Here is a 27,978-nt window from a genome sequence, read left to right on the forward strand (position 1 = left end):
ATCTACAACACCATGAAGAGCTCTTCATATTGCTTTCTTCACCCTAAAGGAAAGAGGGAATGGCACCAGACGGCGGATCTTTACAAATATCGAGTATCTCGTGGTCAACTCATGGAAGGAGTGTTTAAAAACAACTCTTGAGCTAACAAACATGAAACACATCAAGGTAACGGAGGAGACGGAAGAAGTTTCAATTTTTTTTGTAGGCAATTGCTCCACGCTTGATAAGAATACGAAGGGACAAAGTAGCGAGGAGTTAAGATGCCTTTGATACCATAATGAGGCACTCTTAGATAGGGTGACTCGTAGAAGCACGAATAGTTATCCAACGAGAGCAACTTTGGATTTTCCAAAATCGTAGTCACTCTTCGGGCAAGGATACACCAAACGATTGAAGCGTACCCAAATGACTGGGGCCTAGATGACTGACGAATTCACACAACGTGTGAATTGATTAGAACTTCAGGTACAAATCAAAGGAAGGGGGAAAGCATTGTCAAACGACATAGCAAGGATCACCTGGAAAGTGAAATTTCTTCTGACGGAGTTGTTATCACCGGAGAAAACGGTTTCGAGTGATTGATCGAGAGACATTTAGCAACACTGCTTCTAATGTTCTCCTTGATGTTCTAGACACCAATATCAGGCTTCAGAATAGCCTTCAATAAGTCATCAAGTGAAGGTCAGACTTCGGAATTGAAAAACATCATAAGGGTAACTCCTAGAATAAGTCACATAAGATCCTTATGGAGAGTGGTTATTCTTGTTGCTTCAAGAGATTATGGAATTGGACCTTTCGACTAATTGTGTTAACCACAACAACAATCTTGCCAGATTTAGAAAGAGACCTATGTCATGAATCCTTGAGAAGCACTAACCATCGTTGCTGCTTGAGATTCAGCTTAGGTTAGGTGTAGAGATATTTCGGACTTAGCATGTCCGAATGAAAATTTGCTACAATTACCACAAAGATAAAGCTACTAGATTCTCAAGACAGGGACTATAATGTCAAGCTCCAAAAGATCGAGCTAGATTGCGTAATACATATGGTTGCGACCGTCGAAGACAATTGCGCACATATGAACTTGCAATGTAACACAACTGACTATTGGTGGGGACATCGAAGAAGATATTGAAGTTCTTAAACTTCTTCTCTTTCTTGAACCAACCAGTCAGTAACTTGGTGTGCATAGAGGAACATTTCAAGCAAATGGAGGTAACAACCTACCACTCAAGAATATTCCACACATGCATGACCGACTTGCGACGATTCCCGAGGAAAGAAAAGGGAACTCTACTTGGATCCACGGCGACATCTTTCAGCAAATGCACGTGAACCAGAGAAGGTCACTTCCAACATCCAGAACACATACTTCATGGTGACACAAAGATGGTTCTTAAAAGTTTTCAACATTAGTGCCAATTGTTCAATATGAACCTCTGTAGGCATGGAGAAAATAAGAATGTCATCGATGGGCTCAACGATAGACTTATCAAGATACTCCAAAGGGATTCATATGTTGCATGAACGAGGCAGAAGTATTGGTCAGACCAAAGGACATGAAGAGGTACTCAAGCGAAACATCATGAGTATAAACACCATCAAGATAGTCCTTCGAAACTGAGTTTGATTTGACGATAGCCCAAACTCAAATCAAAGATTTGGGAAGATAGCATATCCATAAAGGAGATATTTCCTTACTTCAACACTAACAAAACTAGACAACCCTTTTAGAAGGATCAAGTCGGATAGAGCTCTTGTCTTACAACTGTCCAAGTTGTTGCTTAAACTCAACCGACTAGTCCAGGATATCCAGTACGGTTTCTTGGAGAAGGAGGGATTCAGAGAACCCACTTACTCACGAACCTGACAACACGGTCATGTGGAAACATGGCGATTCTTCCAGAAAGACATCCAGAATATCACGTACCACCGATATATCACTTAGTTCGTAAGGGAAGCTTGCTTTACAGAGCAAAGGATGTGGTCTTGAGAGCTTCGGCGTGAACCTAACTCTTTGACCGAAGAAGGTTTGCCTAGATAGCAAACTAGGGAACACAGTCAAACTTTGCTTAGTGATCGGTTAACCAAGGTATGACGCAAATGTCCTTGGATTTTAAACCAATAAGAATTACTTAGAATCTCGGATGGACACAACAATCCATACACCCCAACATTCCCAAGCACGGACAGCTCGGAGGAAGGGCGAGTAAAGATATGTAAGAGCATCACTTCATCAATAAGGCCATGAGACTTAGCACGACCTATAGATATAAAAGAGTGTGATACTCAAAGGTAGAACATAACAGAAAGTGGATAAACCTCACATTCTGCGAATTACAACACTTCGACCGGGTCCTAGAAATGGACGAGGTACTGGAGTTTGTTTCTCCTGACATCTCGTAGTGAAATGTCTTTAAAGACCACAGGTGTAACATGCACTAGAAAATTCCAATGCACAATTACCACTTGGTTGCTAACTAGCAGACAAAGGTCGTTAAGAAACTAGGAGGAGGAACATGATCAAAATTAGAAATCCTGAGATGTAGATGCATAAGTTAACACTCTTGTGAAACTCATGCAGAAAAGAGAGGTGTGATAGAGTCACGAACATAGATGTGAGACTCACAAAGAGCACTCTTGTCGTGATCCATTTGGTTCCACTACAGAATCTCTGCCATAGCTAGTGGTAGGGAAGATGTTTTGTTGCCGCAATTCAATCACGACAATAAGCAAAAGCTTGAAGGCTAGCTGGATTTGAAGTTAGCCATCCTGATGTATGGTTTGACCAGTGACAACAGGGGTCAACGGAATGGATCTTGGCTTAAAGGTCAGCATCATGTACTAAGGTTCAAAAGAACCCAGCACAATCCGGGACCTTCGGTTCAAGTCCAAGAGTTAAAATACGGAGAAAGGAGTAACTACTATCTGAGTGACATAAAGGACACTACGAGGTAGTAATCACAAGGTAACTTTCGAGAAGCCATACCTAGCTTTAGAAGTAACCAAGAAAAAGTAAAGGGAAGGAGGCATCCAAGGTAAGAAGAAACCTTGAAGCCTAAAACAGAATTATGTGAAATCCGCAAAGTGAAAAGATCATGAGAAACAGATTCCTTGGAAAGGATTCAACTGAATGAGAACATCAACTGAATGGAAGGAACAAGATTCAGATCAACTGGTGCAACTTTAGGAACACCGAGTTAAGCAACCAAGTACGGAGTACTTTTAGAGAAAACAACCCAAACCCGTAGTTCCTAGATATTTGGAAATAACATGGTAGAGGTAAAAACTGTTTCAATCAAAACAAGGTAAGATGACTCAGCATTAGAGTGACACCAGGTAAGGAGTAAAAAGAATCCTATTCAGATGTTTTTGCAAATAATTTTAGGTTTCAAATAGTTTTCACAACTACTAGACTCAACATCGACCAATAGAAAGGGTTTCCTACAGGCAGTCCTGCTCTGATACCAAAACCTGTCGGAGACCCCGGGGGTCGTAGGCTAGACAAACCCAGATCTGCATCTGGCATAAGCCTAACCTAGATCTCTAGGGCCTACAGGGTGAGAATCGGTAACACAACAGTGACTCTACGACTCAAGAAGTAATACAAGCTCATAACTGAGCAAAGAACCAAAGTATTACAAGCAGAGGTCACTGACCTGACAAATAACCCGCATAATTCATGTAAAAACAGTAAATGATCTCCAGGATGGACAGTTCCATCCCCTTCATAGCGGTTATCCACAACACGTTCAATAATTTTCATAGGTATTTTATATGGAATACTTTCAACAGGTGGATTTGGAATATCACAAGCATCATTCGAATTACCACATATTGGAGACAAAGCATTATCAAGGCAAAATACTTCTTCCAAAGCTGAGGAGCAAAAAGTATTTTTAGATAAACTAGCTTCCCCAAGCTTGGGTTTTTCCATAGCATTAAAAATAATGGTGTCCAAAGAATTTATACTAATAACATTACTACCACTATTATGCAGACAAACTTCCATAGGTGTTTTAATTTTCTCTTCAAACACCTCATGTCCTAACTCAAGATAGATATTATAAAGATCTCTAATTTTTTTGTTGTTTTCCATTAAGCCTAACTAGTGAAATAAAAACAAGAAACAAAAAGATGCAATTGCAGGATCTAAAGGAAATAGCTTCAAGCACTCACACACCGGCAACAGTGCTAGGAAAGCTTAGTAGTCGGAGGATGTGAATACCTTTTACCTTACCTCCCCGGCAACGGCGCCAGAAAATAGCTTGATGTCTACGCACGCTTCTATTCCTGTAGACAGTGTTGGGCCTCTAAGAGCAGAGGTTTGTAGAACAACAGCAAGTTTCCCTTAAGTAAATCACCCAAGGTTTATCGAACTCAGGGAGGTAGAGGTCAAAGATATCCCTCTCAAGCAACCTTGCAATTAAGATACAAGAAGTCTCTTGTGTCCCCAACACACCTAATACACTTGTCAGATGTATAGGTGCACTAGTTCGGCGAAGAGATAGTGAAATACAAGTAATATGGATGATTGTAAGTAGTAATTGCAATCTGAAAATAAAAATGGCAGCAAGCAAACATGTAGCAGAACTTATTGGAAACGGTGTTTCAATGCTTAGAAATAAGGCCTAGGGATCATACTTTCACTAGTGGACACTCTCAACAATGATCACATAATTGAATAAAGCTACTCTTAAACACTCTCTTGTTGGATAACAAACACCATTCATTGTGTAGGGCTACAAAAGCACACCTCAAGCCGGAGTAAACAAGCTCCACAACGTCCGGAGTTCATATTAAAGTAACCTCTAGAGTGCGTAATAGACCGTTGCAATTTAGACCGAGTACTAACATGGCATACACACTGTCACCAATAGCTATGAAAGGGGGAACAGATCACATCAATACTATCATAGTAATAGTTAACTTCATAATCTACAAGAGATTACAATCATAACCTACGCCAAGTACTACATGATGCACACGCTGTCAACTTTACATCATGGAGGAGGAATAGACTACTTTAATAACATCACTAGAGTAGCACATAGATTAATAGTGATACAAAGCTCATGATCACATAAAGATCACACCATGGGAGAGAGAGATGAACCACATAGCTACCGGTAGAGCCCCCAGCCTCGGGGGAGAACTACTCCCTCCTCATCATGGGAGACAGCAACGGCGATGAAGATGGCGGTGGTGTCGATGGAGATGACTCTGGGGGCAATTCCCCGTCCCGGCGGCGTGCCGAAACAGAGACTTCTGTCCCCCGAAACTTGTCTTCACGATGGCGGAGGCTACGGAACTCTTCGTGGAATATCGTCGATTGTCCTAGGGTTTTCGGAGACGGAAGAATATATAGGCGAAGGGGCGGAGTCGGAGGAGCCAGGGGGTGGCCTCCCCACCTGGTGGCGCGGCCAGGGAGGGGCCCGCGCCCAGGTATGGTGTGGGTCCCCCTTGGCCCCCTCCGGCACTTTTCTGGCTCTCTGGGTCCGTCTCGGTAAAATAGAAGGTTTGGCTTTTGTTTCGTCCAATTCCGAGAATATTTCCTGTGTAGGATTTCTGAAACCAAACACAATTGAAAATAGGAACTGACGCTTCGGCATCTTGTTAATAGGTTAGTACCGAAAAATGCATCAAAATGATATAAAGTGTATATAAAACATGTGAGTATTGTCATAAAAGTAGCATGGAACATAAGAAATTATAGATACGTTTGAGACGTATCAAGGCCGACGCGTGTTTATGTTTCTCTGTAGGTACTGTCTATTGTGCGCAACTTCAGTAGTCTACGTGTTTCGAAAAAAAAGAAGAAAAAAAACTTCAGCTCTATCAATATGCAGGCAGTATTGTCGGTGGGGAGTAGAAAAAAATCTTGAATCGGTTAGTTCATAGAATTTGAGAATTCTTTAAAACAATTAATCCTGTTGAGATTGGTGGCTTCTCAGCGCTCGGCTGATGGCCTGATGATGTTTACATTGTTGTGTGGGCCTGCGGTGATATGTTCCTCCCGCTGCTTCCTTTGCCGATGCCGCTCGACGTGTGCCCCATCCCGGAGGTGGGCCCTTGCAGCGTCGCACCCCCATCCACTCCCCAGACCAAGCCCCGCACTCCATTTTTTTCCTCTTTCTCCTTAACGGCAGGGCACTCTAGGGTTTCTGGCCGGCGCCTGTCCAGTTAAGGTCGCCGCCCAGTCATCGGATCGGAGGTCCACGGGTGAGAAGGGAGTGGAGGAGGAGGGAGGTGCGCTGGAGGCCTTGAGCGCCTGCACGGCCGCTGTCCTTGGCGCCGGAGGGCTTGAGCTCCCGGCCTCGGCCGCCATCCACGGCTGCTTGTCTCTCTGCCAGTACGTATGTATTCGGTCATGGCAGCCTTCAGGCCCATCAATAACTGCAACGGCGCCGACGAAGATGAAGCCATCGCCATAAGGATCACAGCCACAATATCTGTTCGACGGGACGATTACAATGCAGTTCTGAAGGCAAACAGTACGGGCGCGTTTGGTAGCCTGCATGCGATTCTTGCACCATTGGCGCAGCGAGATGGGCCTCCCTACGCGTCGCTAGCGGGCCATGGGCCATGAAACGCGGGTCGTTTGGTAGCCTGTGCGGCCTTTTACGCGCCGGAGAAGGAAGCCAGGCCTATCGTTTGGTTGCCCGTTTCCAGCCCAACTTGCACGCAGGAAAACATGAATAAACTGTTTGGTTGCTCAAATCATAGTTCCATATCCTTACCACAATTCAAATAGGGTGAGATTACCATGCCATGGCATGTTACATACGATCAAAGGCCACTCAGAAGAACAAGATCCTCACGATCACCATGATGAGGAAGAGATGGTGTAATCTTTGACCCGGCTAGAACGTACCTCCAACGGTGGTCCTTGTAGAGCATGTACTTCCTCCGGAGGCAGCTGTTCTAATGGAACTACCTCATCGATGGCCTGATCTTCCAGGAACTCCTCTTCCAGGAAGGTGAGGTACTCTTGCTGTGCCTCCTCCAATGTTGCATACCTCGGTAGCTGTTGTTGGAGTAGCCACTGACCTGATCTTGACACACCCTCCATGAGCTGTAGATTCCTCGAACCCGTCCGCGAAACACCACATACCACTAGAACGACATCAGAAAAACAAGTAATCGATCACAACCATGAAAGCAATTCAGAAAAGAGAAATAGAACAACACAAGTGTTGACAGTAAATGATAAACTAACAGGGGCATGCATGATCATCCAAAAGTGGATCACAAGTTCATCCTACACTACCATGGTGTCACCCTACAACCACAACAAAAGTGGGTGTCATCCTAATGCCGCAAGTTCACCATCACCTGAGGGGTTAGTATATACCACCTCATCATAGTTACAAAAGGGGGCCATCAAATGTTTTTCATCCATAGCTACTGCCAGAATTTACATCATCATCATCACCAGCTCCATGCATGCATCCCTGAACCACCCCCTCAAGGGCACCACTGCACCTTTGAGTGGTACTTGCCAAGGTAGTTGCTCAGCCAGAGGATGTGGTGTGGCTCGATCATGCCGACGAAGCTGCAACCCTGGGCCTTGTGGTCGACGAGGTGGCACAGGGCGGCCATGAGATCATCCTCGGCGAAGCCAAGCATGTCCATGACAGCATTGTACATGTCAAGGTGCATGTCTGTGGGCTTGTTGTCCCTGATGGCCTGTGCGACGTCCTTCATAGCAACAATCATGTTGGTGAAGGCCACCAGCTCGTCGTCGGTGAAGGCGCCTCTCTTCCTCTTGCCGGCGGTCACCTTCTCAGGCGCGTCGGCAGCCTTCTTAGCATTGAGGTTGACTGTGTCGGACTCCTGGGTTTCAGCATCCTTAGGTGCAGGATTTGCTGCAGCCGAGCCTAGGGGCTCACTGGATCCCATGGCGTACTTGCCGGTGGCGAGGCCGAAAGAGAAGATGGTATGCATCTCGTCGTAGTTGGAAATGGGCACATTCAGGAACTCCGCGTACTTTGGGTGATCCTACGATACGAAGGGACAATGATGTTAGTTCTCCTAGTGGCTGATCAAAAGAGTTAGTGAGGTGGACTGAGTTAGTGAGGTGCTCACCGCGACGTGCCCGCAGTAGTGCTCACCCTCAAGGATGATGCATTTGGTATCCTCGCACCACTGAGCCCTGCTTAGATCGCGAAGCTTGCTAATGGTGAGCCACCTCTGCCTCCACTCCCTCAGGTGGTTGTACACTTAAGTGGAGCACACAGAGATACCACAGTGGTCAAAAAGGCCCTTCACCACATCATTCAGACGGACTTCCTTGAATCCTTTGTCAGTTCTCACTCCGCTCTAGATCAAGCCGCACATCTTCTCCAACACGAAGCTAGACATGAATGGAAGCCATTTCATGGTGGCAGTCCCTTTCTGCCCGGTCTTCAAGGCCCTTTCCGCTTCCTTGCGGTTCTTGTTCTTCTTTGTGGCGGCCAACCTAGCTGCGACCTCTGCCGCTACCTAAACCACGAGGTCAGACACAGGCAGAGGGGTGACCGCCACCTTGGAGTCATAGGCGGGCTGTGAATCGGGAACTTGCGAAGGAATCTGAGAGTCCCCAACGCAGACAAGCGACTGGCTAAAGTCATCACAGAAGGAGTCCTACACACATCGTAGTACATATAACGTGAGTCTACTTGGAAGCAAAGACATATGAATAGCACAAACCATACCAACAATCATCCTAAATCAGACAATCAGTTCATTGCAACTGTGAATAGCATAAACCCTTGCAAGATCATGGTAGGTGAGCATATTTGGGACAAAGTAGCAATCAGAAATGTCGAATCCTAGCAAGATCATGATACCTCACCACAATTTGAACTAACCCCTTCTACAAGACCAAACCCTAGACAAGATCTGACTACTCCTAACCTAGATCTTAACATTACCGCGGTACCGGGATAAGGAATGCCTTACAGTCATCGCCGGAGGCGAAGATGCGCTGCACCAGGAAGTAGATGAAGCAGCCCAGATGACGCGCCGCAGCCGCTGCAACCGTCACCAACCGGAGATGCGTGCGCCTCTTACCTGCTTGTCGACGAGAGGAGGAGCTCGAAATTTGGGGGGACAGTGGAGGAGGGGGTAGAAATAGGACATGGGGCGTGGCGGAAGGTGACGAAATCCTTCCCGCCCCCTTTTCGCTTTTCGCCGATGCGCGCCGCAGCTCCCACCATCTCCATTCTCGTCTCCGCGCGTGCGCCGAAGATTTCCTTTTGCATCAGCCGGCGTGGAGATTTTTCTGCACCGCTGGAAACTGCCGAACCGAGTGTTCCTCCAGAACCTGGCCCGACGCTGCTTTGAGAAAAGGTTCGTGCAAAAACACGGCTCAACCGACCGAAAATTACTAACATGATGCGAGGCAAGAAGCATGCATACCACCAAACACGCCCTACGTCTCTACGTAGTTGCAAGACGCTGGAGTACATAGGAGGACGTCAGGCGGCCTGAACAAACAGAGCAAAGCTAGCTCGATTTGCAATCGGTCAATCGACATTTTTTTTCTTTGCAATTGCGTAACCTGTCTAACTAACTCGGCCTGCCCACAGCCTAGGATAAGAGTTGGCCCGGCCGGTCATCTCTTCTTGCAGGCTGCTCAAATCTCTCCCGGTGGGCTCCATCTTGGACTCTAAATTTTGAGCGATGAAGTATAGTTTTGGAAGTGCAAAATAGTAGTTTTTTTTAAAACATCGTATATACGCATGCGTTTACATACACGTACATACACTCACTCTATGAACGCACACGCGCACAACCTACCTCAATGAGCTCCTCTGAATAACAAAGCCAGCAAATTGGATCTTAAATTGACGAAGTCATCACAAACGTCTCGTTGTCGACGAAAATGTCACTTCCTACTAAATGAATATTCCACCTTTATGAGACACATAAATGTTAAACTTGTGGTTTGAATTCTAATAGCCTTGAGGTACAACCACACTCTTACCTTGTCCAAAAGCTTTCTAGACATGTCAAAATGCCAAGCTTTTATAGGGAAAGAGGTAATTAATAATCTCATCCCAATGTTCAGAATGACATTTAACAAGTTCAGTTCTACTCCCTCTGTCTCGGTTCACAGGACTCAAATCGTTTTGCATCAGGACCAAGACGTTTTATGATTGGACGCTAAAAACTCTCTCAAGCACTGCATGCATTTAATTAGGAGAAGTAACACCGTCTAATTACTCCTCAATTAGCTGCCACTCCTCAGCTATTAGATATGCATGCATAGGCCAGTGGTGTTTTCCATCCACATGCAGCTAACCCCGCATGCAAACTTGTCTCAATTCCCACCTCAACCAAATTATTTCTACTCCTTAATTAGAGGGGGTTACTGTACCTAATTAATTGCATGCATGCCTTAGAAGTGATACTAATGTGGGACAATATTTATACTCCCTCCGTCCCGGTTCACAGGGCTCACTTTGAAAAAACATTTGTCTCTCCGTCCCGGTTCACAGGGCTCACTTTGAAAAAACATTTGTCCCACATTAGTATCACTTCTAAGGCATGCATGCAATTAATTAGGTACAGTAACCCCCTCTAATTAAGGAGTAGAAATAATTTGGTTCATGCTGTTGAGGTGGGAATCGAGACAAGTTTGCATACGGGGTTGGCTGCATGTGGATGGAAAACACCACTGGCCTATGCATGCATCTCTAATAGCTCGGAAGTGGCAGCTAATTGAGGAGTAATTAGAGGGGGTTACTTCTCCTAATTAAATGCATGCAGTGCTTGAGAGAGTTTTTAGCGTCCAATCATAAAACGTCTTGGTCCTGATGCAAAACGATTTGAGCCCTGTGAACCGAGACGGAGGGAGTACCAACATATAACCATGATTTACGGATTTAGGTAAGGACTCTGATCTGTGGAAGAAATGTAGGAACCTACCTTACGAAGAGTAGATTGACGGATTCATAATATGTCCAATATAATTTACCAACAACATATAACCACTTACTAATACACGGTCTGTCAGGTGCAAATTCATTTACCAAGCTTGGTTAAATTGTGGAATGTAGGTTTGTTTAAATAACTACTGCGTATGTCTTAGCACGATGACTTTTTAGGGTACAGAAAATTTCATGATTTAAACATTGTTTTCTGATTCCACCGAGTAAACACCCCATGACTAACACATATTTACTACAATAAACTAGTAGCAACACACAGGTACGTGTGACAACTTTTGGTGTGAGAAATTCCTTTTACGTCTTTGTAAAATACTCTTTTCGCTGCAACGACACGAACACGTTTTCTAGTCTTTTGCTAAATCCTTAAAAGAGTAGTTGCGCTCGTTAGACAAGACGAGCACATGGCACTCCACATGCCACAACGGCACACCATATTTTCCTTGAGCATTTCCACCAAAAAAGAAATCCTCAATCCACTATATAACCCTTCAGGGTGCTTACCGAATACGTACAAGCTTTGGTGGAGCTCCACAAATTAATTGGAGGCTCTCAAGTAAACTCCACGAAGGTCACAAGTTTAAGAAAAACTCCTCTATTATTTGAGCTGCAAAGTAATTTTCACCAAGGCCACAGACCTATAAAAGGCCACACATCCACAAAGCCCCCGATGCCACAAAGTCCAACAAGATGTCTAGGGTTCCAAAATCCAAAGAGGGACACACTTCGTTTACAAGCAACCAAGAGCAATCACGTAAAAACTCTCACTTCATCGAATATCCCTAGCGAACTCAAACCGACGCACCTTATAACATGGCAAGAACAATCCTTCGCTCCCAAATGTTAACAAAGTTACAAAAACTTACGGAGGGTGGGTGGGTGGGGGGGGGGGGGGGGCAAGGGAGGAAATCCACAAAAAACTTTAAGATCTAGATCTAGTAATTTCCCGTCACTAAGAGAATGTTTTGATTGGTGTAGTAGATCTAGATATCCTCTCTCTTTTTCCTCAAAATGATTAAAAAATTATGGGAGGAATTAGGAGATAGGAACAGATCTTCAAGGTCAATAATGAAGGAGGGAAAATGAGAAGAACTATAGCCCATGAGGAAGACGTAAGGGCTTAAATAGGTCCTCATGAAATCTTGTTGTTATGTGCAGATTCGTGCACGACTGATACTACCGCTAGGGAAAGCGGTAGTACTGATCTGGGTGTTAGTCCTTGTCAACGCATGCGGCTACCGGTACAAGTACCGGTCGAGATACCACGACTTTTTATGCGAGTTTCCTGTCCCCGACGGTACATGAGCGGTACCAAGCTCGGTACTTCTGCGATCTTGTGAGACCACTAAGTGGAACAATGGTTGGTACTACCACGAGCCATGTAGAACATGTCCTAGTGATACTTACGGGCCAGGTACCGCCCAGGGTACAGAACCAACTTGACCATCGGGACGGAACCGGAGTTGTATCGTGGGTGGTACCATGGGCGGAGCGTAGTGGAGGCGGTGGAGGCGAAAGTGGGCTGCTGCCCCCCCCTTTCTAAAACGCAATTTACTTTCACTAGGTATTAAGTCCATCAGCACACCTAGCAGGCGAGCCCAATTTTATTTTACTTCCCATTTTCCCAGTTCGACCACAGAAGCGAACTGCGAACGGACACCATCGCGGTCGTGGCCACCAACCCCGTGGCGAGCTAGGTCTCCCGTTGATCTCTGTATTCGCCCCTCGATCCTCCTCCCGGCGCCGCACTCCCGCGATCCAACATCTTGGGCGGCTGCTGCTCTGCCAGGCCTTTGCGCCCATTGCCCCACTACACTACTTGCGCGCGCGCACACCACCTGGCCACCGGCCAACTGTGAGACGCCATCGCCCAGGTTAGGTACGTGTTTCTGATTTCTGATTTTTTTTTCGTTGAGAAGATGCACTGGTACTCTAGAAGCCCATTAATCCACGGATTGCTCAATTGATGCATCTTTTTTTATTTAGGTACCAATGGGGAAACAGCAGAAGATGCGGTCTTGTTTTTAAAGAAAAAGAACTGAAGAAGCTACTGAACTTAACATACACCCGTTTCAGATGCTATGGCTACGGTGGATTATGTAAATCTGATGGAAAATGAACATGGACAGGAAAATCAGAGTCAAGATGAAGTTTAGTAAGAAAATTCTAGCATCTAAGAAGAAGATCAACAAGCAAATGGACCATACTACTTGGTTTTAAATTTTTGTAGCGAGATCCCGCATTACGCCCACAAGTCTAACAAATAAAACGGAAATTTGCTTCAAATATTCCATATGAAGATTTAATTGATGATTTCAAAGCTAAGAAGAACCAAAGAACATTTCTCTAGCTAGTTAATGGTCACACCTAGTTGTCTTTTGGTCAGTATTGCGGTCTTATCTTTTGGAGTATCTAAAATTGCCAAGTATATTCTAACCTTCTAACCTGTTATATTTGCGTGAATAAGATTCCTATATATCATCATGACATTGCCATCTAGTCTAGTAGTATCTCACATCTGTTATATGACTTGCCCCATTTTTGTGCTTGTTTCATGTTTTCTATGGAATTTGCCCCTCTTGTATTTTGTTCACGCTCCGCCACTGGGTGGTACTATTGCTCCTAGAGGAGCAGCGATAGTACCACAGTAGTGGTTCCAACGTCTGGGTACGAGATGGATGGGCAGAGGTAGTACCTCCTCCATGGAGACAACGGTACTACCGGTGCCATAGCAAAACTGCATAAACAGAAATGTAATGTCTTGAGATAGGAAATCAAATTTAGGTGAAACCAATTTGGTTGGAAGAGGACGAGAAGAGCTAAATGAAATATTGAGAACAAGTGGGATATATTTTTCAATGAATTTAGAGGTGAAACCTGAAAGTGCATGGAGCCCCCATGTGTGGTTTTGGTAATTAATGGTAATTCCTATCGACTAATGTTTGCAGTGAGTTATATACATGTGTAGCAGTTGTCCTTGTCCATAGGAAATTCTTGAACCATATGGTGGCTTCAAGGTTGCAATAAGAAGAAATTGATGAAGAATATCAAGTGACAATTATGTATTAAGAATAAGTTTGAGTGAGCTCTCATGTGTATGCTCAAGACATCAACAAGATAAAGAAAGAAGAAATGGTGTGCAAGTTCAAGATGAGCCCTCTCGAAGAGATAATAAGCTTGAAGCTTTTCATCCATATGGTGATCATGGATATATGAAGATGCGCCGAAAAAGTTTCCCCATAGTGGAGTATTGTGGGAGCAATCTGCAAGACTTCATCAGGCAAGTACATTCAATAAAAGGTGTTCCATCTGGTTGCAGTCAAAATTTTCATCATCAAACTCAAGTGAAATACGCAAGGTTAAAGTTTTCTCTTGATAGGGCTTCTTTCTTACCGGTCTCGTGGTTTAGTTGGGGAACGATTGACAGGATAGTTGTCGTACTATCAAGAGGGCTCCGGAGTGAGTAACTCGATCGTATCGTTCGGAAAGAGCTCAAAACTTTGCATCCTTGCATCATCTTTATCTTATCCATGTGGTGTTTTAGAGCTTGTGGTTATTTCCATGACAATCTCTAGTTCATCGAGAACGGATTTCACATGTTTTACTTGTTGCATTTTCGATATTGGATTTTTTTCTCGGTTTATCATTTTGAGAGGTTTCACTATAAAATTCATATAAAATAGTCCCCTACTTGTTTCCATATATTCAACAAAATTGGTGGGGTAGCACTTGTCGCCCTCTTTCCAACAAAATTGGTTTGTCTCGGTTGGAGTTCCCAAACTCTAGAGATTGAGGTTTTAAGTTTGCATTCTATTTGGTTTAAAAGAAAAGAAAAACGTGTCGGCTGCCTATGAGCTGGCCGGCATTACCGCCCTTGTTGGGCCGGCTTTACCACCCAACCCATGCTCACACTTCCAGCTCCCGTGCGCGGCACTGCCAGGCGTCTTAGGCCAGCGATACCAGGCCACCGAGGCCGACACTACCGGGCCACCCAGCTCCTCGTGCTCCCCCGCTCCAGGCCACCTCCCACTCCCGCCCGCTCGTCACTCCCCTGCCTAGCCCCGATCCCCTGCGCGTTCGGTGCTCTCTCGCGCGCCTGCCTTGCTGCTGTTGTTGTTTGTCATGCAGGGGGTAGTACCGCCTTAGATCACCGGTACTACGGGCCCATGCCGGATCTGGCTAGTCCAACAGGGAGAAAACTGTGTGCATATTTAAATCCTCTCTTCTCTCTCTTTTGCATTAATTCTTCTTTCTCCCCAAGCTCTCCTCCACTAATACATTTGGGAACTTCCTCCCCCTCAAATCTCTCCATGGTTCTTGCTCATATTTGAGGAAAAGAGAGAGGAGATCTAGATCTCTGTTTCCACCAATCAAATTCCCCTCTTTATGAGGGAATCCCTAGATCTAGTTCTTGGAGAGAAATTTGGTTCCTCTTCCTAATTTGTTGTTCCTCTCTAATTCCCCCAATATCTTGTGTATCTTTTTTGGAATTTGAGAGAGAACGATTTGAGCATATTTGTGGTGTTCTAGCCATGGCATTTGGTGCATCGGTTTGAGTTCTCCGCGGTGATACATGGATGTGAAAGTTTGTGAGATTTTCCTTCAGCATATGATGAAAGGCATGCAAGGATTTGAACTCTCTCCGAAGGATATGATCAATTTTATCATTCGAGAGCCTTCTTGATAGTACGGCTAACTATTCTAAAACCTGGTCTCCCAACAACAACAAGTGACCGGTAAAAGAGAAAGTCTATAAAAAAACAAACCTTGATCCTGCACATTCCACTTCAGCTAGATGATGGAGATCTTGACCGCTTGAAGATGGAACATATTTCTTGATTGTGCTTACTTTATGAAGTCTTGCGTATTGCTCCCCCATAATCTTATGGGAGAACTTCTTCGGCATATCTTCATGTATCCATTTAGATGGCAAAATTTGTTTTCATACATCTTCTTCAATGCACACAATTTCTTTTTTCTTCATATTGTTGATGTCTTGAAGATACTCATGAGAGTTTACTTTGTCTTCTCTTCAAGACATACTCGACATTGGCTCAAACACTTCTCATGACGAAACTTTGGATATCCCTTGATCACAATAGTCATCATTTCGCTTCATCTTTCAACCATGAAACAAAGATATGGTTCAAGGATGGTCTATTTAAAAATCCTACAAACATAACTCAATGAACACACTAGTCCAAGGGATTGTCATCAGTTACTAAAATCACACATGAGGACTCCATGCACTTTCAATCAGACCTAGGTGTAGGAGTAGGACAGTGCAGAGATCCGTCGTGTCGGTTTATAAAGGTTAGGCCATGGATCCCGGAAAGGAGGGGATTCAATGAAGGTAGTCTCTGGGTCAGAGGAAGCAACAGTGTTGGGACCTGCACGCGTCGTGCGGTGTTTGTCTGCTTGTCCAAGGCTATTGTGGTATATAGGAGGCTCCAGGCCATGCACTCGTCTCTCTCTCTCTCTCTCTCTCTCTCTCTCTCTATCTATCTATCTATCTATCTATCTATCTCTCTCTCTCTCTCTCTCTCTCTCTCTCTCTCTCTCTCTCGTTGTTGGCTGACTCCAGCCTCTCTAGCCCCCTCGATTATTTTCATTGGTCGGCTTAGCGCTGCCTAGGTGTCCTCCTTTGAACCCTCTGTTTTGATCTCGGATTCGTGGCCTCCTCCAGTCTCCATCGACCCCCACTAGATCTAGGCTTTCGGTGTGGTGCTCCTCCATACTGCTCTGGTGATACTAGCTAGCCTCAATAGTGGTGACACGGGTTGTAGCCCGACCTTCTGTTGTGTTCACCGACGATGGCAACTGTCCTAGTACCCTTGTCGTGGCAGTGCTCCATCTGGTAAGTGGCAGGTTTAACTCCGGTGTTCTCCTCCTTCCTCTGGCATTGCTCCACGAGTGTCGCCATCGAGCCCGTTTTGTTGTCTCTATTTGATCCGCACGTCATGTTGTTTGTCCATTCTAGACCATCGACCGTGGATTCTACGATTGTTTGAATTTGGATTCCGATTGAACTTGTTTCAAATTGGATATGTTTAAACGTGGTTCTAGGATTTTGTTTTGGAAATCATGGTTTACACAATGCCACGGAGTACCGTATCCACTTAGTACTTTTTTAATATTAAAAGCTTGCCGTTTATTACATTATCCTATCTCGTTTACACACTGCATGATCATCCTAGTCTATGCATGAATACATCCAAAAACTAACACAATTAAATCTTGCCAACTTTGGCAATCTTTTCCACCTAAATGCATGGCAAAAAATTGCAACGTTCTTTTGCATCAAGTTCACACGGTCTCAGGTACTAGAAGACTGAAGACGTTTTTTCTTTTGAAATTTGAAGACTGAAGATGTTTATCTTTTTCTCAACGGAAAAACGAAATACATCATAAATACCGCCAAATACGAATCCACTAGTATGTACGCAGTCGTCTCCAGTCTCCACTCCCCAGTCTCACCTTTCTCCTGTCGGAAGCCTGTAGCAGAGCACGGACGGCGGAGGGGATGAAACCGTTCCTCCCGGCCACCTTGCTCTCTCGCAGACCGCAGCTCTTTGGAGCTGCTCGAGCTTGGCAGGCAGGACCTGGAGGTGTCGGATCCCGGGAGGGAGCAGCTTCTTCGAGGCGGCCCTGACCTGGAGGAGGCTCGTAACCGGAGGTGGCGCAGCTGCTTCTAGCGGTTCTACCGGATCGAGGTCAGCAGCTCGTAGCCGGAGGCTGTAGGCGTGCCAATGCGCCATGGAATCGTTGCGCGGTGCCTTCGTGCATCCGCAGTTCGTCGACTCGCCTCCCCTTGGCCTCCACGGAGACACAATACGTAAGTAAATTTCCTTATTGCTTTGTTTCTCTCGTCTGCTGCTCTAAATTTCCACGGCCATACTCTATTTCTGCCTGTAATCTGTATCGGCACTCGGCAGATTACCGACAGGAGTATAAAAGAAAGCAGCGGTGCTGCCTTCGTCAGAAAATACTCCATTTCTGCCTACAGGTTCAATCTTAGAGTTCAGGGCCTTCACGTAGTACTTCTGTTGAACTCAAGTGTTTGTGAAAGACGACAGAATGACCAAGAAAGGGATGTAGCTAAAATCCAAACAGATTTTGGAGTTGTAAATGGGAAACGACCAAGAAAGGAATGTAAGCTAAAATCCACACAGATTTTGGAGTTAAAAGGGCAACGACAAAATGAGTCAAAAAAGGAATGTGATAAGAAAAAAATACTGTCAATGGGCTGTCAATGGGCTGTGTCCAATCTAGAGCGTGTCTCTTCTCTCTCAAGACTCCAGCCACGGCTTTATAAACCTCGACGACGTCTCCTCTTCCCTCCCTCCCTGCCTCGAAAGAAATCATTTTCGCTTGGCGTATCCATTTCTCTGGACCTCTAGATAGCGCTGTAGAGTTAGAAATGGCCGGGCAGCAGGATAGGGAAGAGAGAAGGGCGGCCATGGCGGGAAGACAGAACGGGAACAGCAAGGAGAAGGGGAAGGAGGTGGAAGGCAAGAAGGTTGGACATCAATTCTGCAGCGTGTTCTCAGCCAAGGAATCCGGGGAGCGGTTGGTGAGGGTTTTTGAATCTCTGGTTAATCTTTGTGCCTATGTTTCTCTTCATTATATTTTGATTGTCTGAAAATTGAAGTAGCTGCACATTCGCGCAGTCGTATGTTTCAGCAGGAAAATGAAAACAGAGCACGAATGATTTCCTCTGAATCATTATTTCCTTGCAATCTTTGATAGTTTGGTTGTCTTTCATGAGGACGGGATGATTTGATTTTGATCTGTGCTCTTTTTCCGTTTTCGAAATGCAATATGTGGTGTTCATGTCGATTGTTTTCATGTAGAATAAATAGATCTGATCTAGCTAACATAGCATTCTCCATGCTTATACTTTTGTCTGATTTTGTTTCGTTTTCCCTGCTTAATTATCAGGGTTAGCAATAGTCTCCTGATTGCAGTTTTGATCTGCTTACTGCTTACTCATTTGTAGGTATGCTTACTGCTTACAAATTGTACAGAAATGTTTTCTGTTAGTCCAATATACAACAAGGTGCTTCTATAATGAACTCTTTATAAATATTTTGTGCAAACTGTTTTACCATCCCCAAGTCATTGGGTTAGTTTACTGACATTAAGATTGCCCAACAAAAAGTGGTATACTTTTGTGAGTTTGGTGGGGATAATTATATACATGATGCTTGTTTGAATATATAGATGATATTTGATTATTTGTCCTTTCAATTTTTACCTTGATACAACCGTGACACCCACAGATATGTGCTTTGATGTGTAAATAAGACAAAACATGTAACATGCTTTGTCTTCTACATCAGAACTCAGACAACCTTTATTAGATCACATAATATACTTTTTTGAAGAAAAATGTTAGATCATAGAATTGTTAAGAAACCACATTGTTTTTTCTTCATAATCAGCAAACATGAGTATATCTAGGGCGAGGGTTATCAAATATTTGGTTAATCTTTATCTGATGAATTTGATATGTTTATGTTTCTCTTCATCAGATTTTTATTGTCTAAAAATGAAGACTCTTGTTTTGAATTTGTGCTCATCTGCCCAGTCGGTATATTTAAGTAGGAAAGTGTACAAATATCCACTCTCTCGTGACATTAGAATTTCCTTCATGAATTTTTATTCTTGAGTTTAAATGTTTTTCTATTTTTGTTAGCTCAGTTGTCTCTAAGGATGGATTATCTGTCTTTAATTTGTGGTCTTTTTTGTGAAATAGAATTTATGGTCTTCATGTTCACTGTTTAATTGGAGCATAAACATAAGAGATCAATATAACACATCATTGTCCATGCATACACTGTTGTCTGCTTTCGTTTGGTTTGACCTACTTAGTTATATGGTTAGTAACGGTATTCTGTTCATTTGCCTTGATTTCTTGATCTGCTTAAAACTTGTACATGAGTGTTCTTTATTAGTCCAATATATGATAGAATACTCCAAAAATGTTATTCTTCATTCGCATAACATCATCAGGTCGTTGGATCTGTATACCAAATTAAGTTTTCACAACTGAAAGTGGTTTACTTCATGTGATTTTAGTAGAGATAATTTTATACCTAATGTTCATTTGTTTGAATATATAGATGATATTTCTCCTTTCATTTTTACCTTGATATGTCTGCGACGTCGACTGATATCTGCTTTTTTTTGAGTTGATGATATCTGCTTTCACACGAGTAAACAAGATAAAAGCAATTATGTGAACTATATGTTGTGTCTTCCTTATCTGAAATTGAGGCAACTTGTATTAGATCGCGTAATTGTTAATGCACTCATATGTTACTGATAATTATGGGAACACATGGGTATAGTTGTTGTTACTTGAATAGCCAGGGCCACGTCTTGAAAAAAAGGGAGCCTGTGCTAGCAGGTATACACGCGTGCTACTCAGATAATCTCAGGAGAGTGAATCTAAATTCTGTGGAATTCAAAGATTATAGTTATGATACTTTATTGGTTATTTGAAATGGCTTTAGATTTTAACTTGTTTAAAGTTGTTCACTTTAGTCGGTCATATACATACCCACATGTTATTAGTACATTTTCATATTTGAGGCTCTTATTTCGGAATTGCTTTACTAGTCTAGGACAACTTGGTGGCCTTTTAGTTTGACACATGATATAGCATATCATGATAGTTTTTTCTTGGAGTTGTGGTTGTTGCATATGTATTTCACATTGTTAACAAATTTTCATGCGTAACTTTGACAAAAAAATAATTTCTTTTTTGTTATGTATTGTAGAGAATTCCACCATCATTCAGCCAGCACCTTGAGAATTTGATTGGACTGGTTTTCCTATTCGGTCCAAGTGGTAACACATGGCTTGCAGAGCTTGCTTCAGACACCGAAGGGTTCTTCTTTGAAAATGGGTGGAAGGGTTTTGTTACGGATCATTCCATAGAGGAAGGACACATTTTAATCTTCCGTCATAATGGATTCTCACATTTCTCAGTGGCCATATTTGATGAAATGTTTATTGAGAAGCCGTCAGCTTTTCATGCTAAGCCTTCCTACAATCTGGTTGCTACAAGAGAAAGTGAGGAGGAGGACAAGCAAATATCGGTTGTCCCCCAAGAGGAGAATAATGGTGCCAAAAATAAGAGGACTGCAGAAATAGATGCAAGCAGCTCGAAATTGAGGAAGTGTTCTAAGGGAGCATCAGCTGGTTACAAGTCAATAATTGTTAACAGTACAGAAGGTAAACCCTCGTTGATTTAAAAAATGGTTTTACCTGTATTTACTCGGAATTGTGTTCATAAAAAATGACATGTAGTAGCTGGTGACAGGTGGTCTGCACAATATATTTAAAGTGTTAGAGCAACAAGCCAATAATATTATGTAGAGGGCATATTCGATTAGTAACTCTATAGCCATGCCGCAGACGTGGTCAGCCATTTTAAAATTTTGATGTATGATGATATTGTGTAATAGTTGCATAAATTATTTTCCCCATGCGTGACATACTTACATGTGTAGTATAGTACAATGCTTATTCTCTATTAGTTGCCATGCATGGCCATTATTTAGGAGGCTTCTGTTGTGTCTGACTTTGGTACTAAATGCTAGAAGAGATCCATCCCTAGTTGTAGGTTAGATGCGGCTTGTATCATTGTCATTATATTTCTTTTATCTCTAACAATCATTGTCCTTTTACTGGTTTTGGAAATTATTGTTTTACCTAGTACATATTGAAAATTCCATGGTTTCACACCATTTCCCTCCAAGCTTACTCTTCATTTCACAGAACCGTTTTATGGAAGAAATTATCTCTAGCAGCTAATCCTTCAAAGTCATTAGCGATGCTCAGATTTTCTTCAGCAAGTTTGCTACCACATATGTTTAGTAAGAGATGCAATTCTCAGTGCAAGATTTATGTAAGTAATTCAATTATATATTGCACTTTCCAGCCATCGTGAAATTTCGAAGAGAACAAGCAGTAATTTCGAGAAGACCACCAGTAACTGAAGAGCAGAAGAACTATGCTCTTCAAAGGGCAAAGCAATATAAATCAAAAAACCCTATAGCTCTGCAAATAATGAAGGAGACTTATGTCTACAAGACATATTTTATGGTAATGTTACTTCCCCTCATATTCTAATATTTATATCAAGTTCAAAAGTGTTGATTTTTTATTATGCGTTTACTCAATTCTTTAGTCCCTGTATCGAGTAGGATTAATTCTCGCAATTACCTTGTTTCTTTATTGGCTGAGTGTTAGAAATTGTCATTCAGAAAGTTGCAAGCTAATCCACTGTTTTGAAGTTTGAACATCCTTTTGCATCATTACTGCTGATTTTTCCATGAATTACCATTGATGATGCGATAACTCAAGTAATAAACTACCTTGTTATTGTCGTGCAAAAGGTTTATGATCCTACTACTAGTGTCAGTAGACTAGAGAATCAGGTTGCGGAAGAAATATGGGAGCATTCTATTTCCTTGTTTAAATTCTGGAAACAGTAACCCCCGCCAATGTAGTAAACAGACAAAAGCTGGACTGAATTAATTAACCTCATAATAGGGAAATAGTTAATTTTCAGATTCTTTCATTTAACTAACGATTCGAGGTTCCAAATATATGTTTTTTTAAGGCTCCAAATATATGTATGTTAACTTGTTTTCTTATTTGCACTGTTATGTCTTTTCTGACTTATGGACAGCATCGACCAATCATCCTCTTGTAAATGCAGTGTGTAAAATAGTAGTACTTGTTCCAGAATATGTGTTCTGACAAGGAAGCTAAAAGTAGTGTGTATTATCGTTTTCCTAAATTACTACCTTGTCTTGCAGATTATTCCATGTGAGTTTGTTAGGGACTATCTTCCCCACTCCGACAAGAAGCTGACACTCTTGGATCAACTAGGAAAGACTTGGGAAGTTAGCTATGTCTATTTCAGCGAGCGTCGTGTTGGTGCTTTCAGTGGAGGCTGGGGCAAGTTTTCTCTAGGTAATCATCTGGAGGAGTTTGATGTATGTGTCTTCGAACTCTTCTCAGAGGACAACATAAAAGTGCACGTCTACAGAGCTAACGCCATGCTAACTGAATATCTCGTAGATTCTAGCAACAAATAACAGCTGCAGTTCCATATTGACCTGCGCTCTAGTAGTCAACAAGGGGACTATTCATATGCTGGCTAAGAGATATTTGTGACCAAGTGGATCCCAGCTAAACACAGGTTTTGCTTTCATTGAATTGTTGGATGACTGTTTTGTATCATGTTGTATCGGTGCAATTGATGCCATTCTATTGCTGCAGTATATGTGAACAATACATATTAGTACTTTGTCGCTGTATTGGTTTCAATTGATAGGCTTACTGTTATATGGATCCACAAATAGGAACCTTTTTATTTTGCTTGAAGGAATACAACTATTTTGGCCCCATGGTGCTCATAATTGGTCCAGTTTGGCTTTATCTCAAAGGGAACAAAGTAATGGTTTGGCCATTTTTATTACAACAAAATTAGTAAAACAAAAAAAGAGGAAAATGTCGATATCTCAGTCTTATAGTACTGTTTTGGTTACAACTATACAAAATTCCAGACATAACCTTTTGTAAAGAAACATCTAGAGGCGGTGAGACTAACTGGGATGAAGATTTTATTTTATAATTTTTTAGTTTAATAAAAATGGGTTGATCAGATTCAGAAGTTCCTCCTATATTTTTCGTGTTTGATATAATATTGGAATATAGCTCACCCCAGCTATCTCAATTTTTTGCAACCTTTGGGAGAATGGCGAGGATGCATTAAAATATGACTCCATTATAGACCGCCACGGGACAAGGTCTACTTAATATGAGTAAAACATAATGTCATTGTTGTAAGTATAAATAGCTTGTGACTTACAAAAACTTAAGAAATATTACAAGTTTTACAGTGATTGACATTTTTAACAACCATCCATCCACCTCGATCCAACGGTAATAAAAAGACGGAACCAAATTGACGGAACCAAAAATGTAGGACCGGAACTAAAATCTGTGGGACCGGAACCTCCGATAAATTTTACGAACTTTATAAAAAACGAGCGTCCTTTTAAACGGATGAATCATCAGATAAGACTGCACGCATCTTAAAGCAACCAATTAACATATCTGCACACATGTCATGTAAATTGAGGCATATTGTATTCACCGATTCATCCTCTCGTCTCTATCTCCCTTCTTACCGTTCATCCTCTTTTAATCTCTCATGGCCTCTCTCCGACGATCCCTGGGCGGCGACGGCTAGAGCTCCGAGGGCGGCGGAGGCCGACGGGATCGAGAACGGCCAGAAGGAGATGGAGCGGCATCTCTCCCCGGCGATCTCTGCACGGCAGCGGCTGGAGCACCGAGGGCGATGGCGGAGCTAGGTGACGAAGGTGAGGGCGGCACCACAACTTCTGATCCGGTATGGTCCTCTTGCTCTGTATGAATTGCTTGAAAACGATCACGTATCCCCTCTCCTTTTTCCCCTACCACACCCTGCCCGCGATGCGAGGGAACCTCCATCCTGCCCATGACCCAACGTGATTCCTCCGCCGCCGTGAACGAGGCTGCACGCAAACAAGCTCCCGCCTCCATTTCCTATCGCCCAGGACTGAAGCAGCGCCATATCCCTGCCACTATTGCGGACCTAGCTGGGGAAGCCGCACTGACGCCCACGCGCCGGTGGGAGACGCACCAGCCGCTGTTGTACTTCCTCTTTCCATGCTTGCTGTCTGCCATCCCCAATTCGCTGTCGTTAACAGTGGCCTAAACCAATTTTGTTTCTCGAATCTTGATTTAGATATGAGCACAATTAGATCCAATGTATTTTGAACCGATCCTTTTTGGACAGGTCCTCACATATTCAGTGTGTTTGGTGAATGACTCTACGTGGTAGAGTACAGTACAGCTGTTCAGCAGTATATGAAGAATTAGCTTCTGCAATTTACTTCTGAAATTCCAGATGTATTTGTTGACCTCTATTCATCTCCACAAATATAAAAGCAGTTTGAAATCTTTTTTTTGCGTGTTTTTTTTCGCGGAAAGCAGTTTGAAATCTAATTAGCTTGAAGTTCAGTTAGTACTCGATCTGATATATACAACGCTTGTCTCCGTTGGGTACTAATTCTTTTCCGTTGTCTTATTTTGCCATGTGTTCGCACAGCCAGCTGGAAGAGTCATCCAGATTTTCTCCCCGGCGAGGAGGTGACAGGGCGGCGGGGCGGTGTTTCTCCCTGGTGACCCCTTGGCGACAGTGGCTAGAGCACCAAGGGCGACTACGGCTGGAGCAACGAGGGCGGCAAAGGCAGACAGGATCAGGAGAGGCAAGGAGGAGACAATTGTTGATGGCAGTCATCCAGATTTTCATGCAACCATTCGATATATTTTATCCTTTTATGCTTAATATGTACTACTAACAAGGTCAGAACATCTCAAGTTTGTAGCACATGCTCTAAGTTTACACGTATAGAAAAAAACACATGAAGTGCTTGAACACAAGACTTTTCTGTAACATCCGAAACTAGCCTATCCTTTATTGGGTGCAAACAGAAAAGTCTTGTTGAGCAGCGACCGTCTTGTTGAGCAGCTCCCGGAGCGAAAGTGGAGAAGTCACGGGAGGGCTACACTTGAACTCTTGACACACATGCGCCACCGCTGGCTTCTACGCTGGGCTGCCCCGTGCCATCTACGCGATGTTTGCATTGTTTCACTCCCAGAATGACATGTTCCTGGGGTCTATCTGCATCAACTGGATCTACGAACAACGTGTTGCTAATCAGTAAATATGAAGTAGGGTGCTATGTTGAACGCATAATACAACTAATTAGCACATCACTCACTGTTCTCTTTGATCATATGATGAGAAAGCAGCTGCATTCATGTTTCGAAATTCTTCAGAGATCCTTTTGTCCCCCACCAGCACCATTTCTATCTACTGAAATCACACTTCAAGCTACATAAATCAAAATGCATAATCTTTTATGCTACTGTGAAGTGTAAACCTCATGTTCTGAAACCAAATCACTGTTGTAGTGTAGTGCATATAAACGTAGACTAGATAAGTACACTAGAAGATGTTCAACATTACGTTTGTAGCCTTTAGATTTTGCGGCATCAAATATACTGGGAAATCTGATCATGTTAATCGCTGCCATCGAGTTTCCAGAGGGTTCTGCACCATCATAGTCTTCTTTAACATCATCATAGTCTTCTTTAACACGCAAAAGGACAGAAGGGTCTTCTCCGGGAGTATTGAAATAGGTCTCTCCTTCTTTGTCCAACAGCAATTCATCCTGGTAGTGTTTGTAATTATGGAAAAAGGCCTAATCATCTAAAAACGCTGGTCATTCCGATAACTATGATGTAACCTTTAGAGTTTATTATTTACAAAGTTTGCTGCCTTTTCCACAACTTGAGGATATTCTGCTGGACAAGTTTTCTCCTTTGCTCTTTTCCGATCAGTTTTTCCATCACATGTATTCAAATGCACCTGTCGTAGAGTTTGCTCTCGCAGCTTGTTGTCCTACACAACAGAAACAATAATTAATGGCACCTACAGAAGAAAATTGGACAGATTTTCTACCTCTAATTGAGTTATGTACTAAGGTTAATCATTTCCTGTACAGGCACGATTCTGAATCGATGTTAACCTGAACCTCTCAGTCTAGCAAGGTATCAATCTGACTACTATGTGAATGCCTCCGTTGCTGGCATTCATGTAACTGAACCATGTGTTCAGAATAAAAGCTACAGTACTTAGGATCTAAACTAAGTGCTGCCTAACTGAAGCGCATGTTTAAAGTTTTCCCTAGTAAGATGGGTTTGTCTCTTCTGGTTCTATTATTCTGGTTGAAAGTTAGCCTCTCTTATGTGCATAAGCAAGTCGGCCTGCCTGACGTTGCATTGCAACTTCGCAAGTAACTAGGTGAAGGCTCCATTTGGTATTTGTTGTGGCTTGTGATGACCTTACTTGATTGGACTGATTATCGAATCTTAGTGCTTGGCAGGCTGGATTTCCTTAATCAAATTGATATTTAATGTATTATTGCACTAAAAAATACTAGATGAAATGTCAAAAACATTTACTGGGTAGCACAATTTATCAAACTTTAATCGGTTTTACCAAACAGATCAAAATAAGCACATGCATCAAAATGACCACAAACTGAACAATGCCCAGACTGAAAATTCCAAATAGGAACATCCATGCTCCAATTACATTTTTTCCTCTCTGGACAAGCACCCTTTTTACCCAACATGAATTCCTAGATCATTTGAAGCCTACATGTCTGGAGGATATTTTTTCAGTGTATGGCATATCGCTTTTGCCAACTGAAGGCCTGAACGAGATATTCAGCTTATAGCTTGCATTTGCATTATGCAGTAAACAGTTTTTCAAGATTATGCAGTGGATTCACCGTAAACAGATTATGTTTTAAGATTTTCACAGTAAACTGACCTCCCAATTGATGCAGTGGAGTCCGATCCCGCGGGCGACGAGGGCCGACTACGATACTGATGTTGTGGCTGGCGGCTCCGATCCCGCCGGTGAAGAGAGCGGCGGCGGCCGGGATCCGGCGTGATGAGGAGAGGGCGTCGTACCACCTGGCTACAGCGGGTGGACCACAGGAGTGAGGCAGCGGGAGGGGGATACGGAGGAGGGGTGATGCGGCGGCGGCGGGAAGGAGGGACGGTGGAGGGATGATGGGGCGGCTGGCAAGAGGATGCGGCGGCGGCGGCGGCGAGCAGGAGTTCGCTCGTCCTGGTTAGGCAGGGAGAGGAAATTTCTATTTTAACTTGAGAATCTTTTTTTATCTATGGGAGTCAAACGACCGCTAGCATGTACGGTTTCTAATTGAAAGCATCATAATACTTACAACTCGTTTTAAACTCGTTTTAATCAACGGTCACAAAAATTCTGAATTGACGGAACCGGAACGGAGCCAAGGTTCCGTGCCAATCACCGTAAAAGAGCTCAAGAAATATACTTCTCTGATCGTTTGCTCAAAAGTAGTAAGACATAATGCACAA

At 43.1% G+C, this 27,978-nt stretch overlaps 1 protein-coding gene and 2 long non-coding RNA genes across 6 annotated transcripts; 2 read left to right on the forward strand and 1 right to left on the reverse strand.

Moving 5' to 3' along the window:
* The first annotated feature begins 17,829 nt into the window (after positions 1-17,829).
* Positions 17,830-23,269, forward strand: LOC127294853 (B3 domain-containing protein Os11g0197600). The gene is made up of 4 exons (XM_051324753.2): positions 17,830-18,508; positions 20,721-21,177; positions 21,887-22,050; positions 22,770-23,269. The coding sequence occupies exons 1-4, from the start codon at positions 18,356-18,358 to the stop codon at positions 23,049-23,051; spliced, it is 1,056 nt and encodes a 351-aa protein (XP_051180713.1). The 5' UTR covers positions 17,830-18,355; the 3' UTR covers positions 23,052-23,269.
* Positions 23,270-23,884: 615 nt separating this feature from the next.
* Positions 23,885-25,461, forward strand: LOC127294855 (uncharacterized). Its single transcript, XR_007847160.2, has 2 exons — positions 23,885-24,341; positions 25,112-25,461. It is a non-coding gene; the product is annotated as an uncharacterized lncRNA (long non-coding RNA).
* On the reverse strand, positions 25,451-27,862 carry LOC127294854 (uncharacterized). Of its 4 annotated transcripts, none has more exons than XR_011742883.1 (4): positions 27,407-27,757; positions 26,036-26,470; positions 25,788-25,900; positions 25,451-25,696 (listed from the first exon to the last, which is right to left on the reverse strand). It is a non-coding gene; the product is annotated as an uncharacterized lncRNA (long non-coding RNA). The 4 variants fall into 4 exon arrangements; XR_011742881.1 differs by having other exon boundaries at positions 25,452-25,702; positions 27,407-27,756; XR_011742882.1 differs by having other exon boundaries at positions 25,455-25,702; positions 25,788-25,882; positions 27,407-27,756.
* Between the last annotated feature and the right edge of the window lie 116 nt (positions 27,863-27,978).

Source organism: Lolium perenne, chromosome 4 (assembly GCF_019359855.2).
Source record: "Lolium perenne isolate Kyuss_39 chromosome 4, Kyuss_2.0, whole genome shotgun sequence".
Taxonomy (NCBI): domain Eukaryota; kingdom Viridiplantae; phylum Streptophyta; class Magnoliopsida; order Poales; family Poaceae; genus Lolium; species Lolium perenne.

What these genes read in the sequence shown, in the direction of transcription:
- LOC127294853 (XM_051324753.2), top strand. Translation starts at nt 18,356, where the DNA reads ATGGCCGGGCAGCAGGATAGGGAAGAGAGAAGGGCGGCCATGGCGGGA. An exon ending in AGGAATCCGGGGAGCGGTTG is followed by an intron (nt 18,509 to 20,720) that starts GTGAGGGTTTTT and finishes TATGTATTGTAG; the next exon opens with AGAATTCCACCATCATTCAG. An exon ending in TCTACAAGACATATTTTATG is followed by an intron (nt 22,051 to 22,769) that starts GTAATGTTACTT and finishes CTTGTCTTGCAG; the next exon opens with ATTATTCCATGTGAGTTTGT.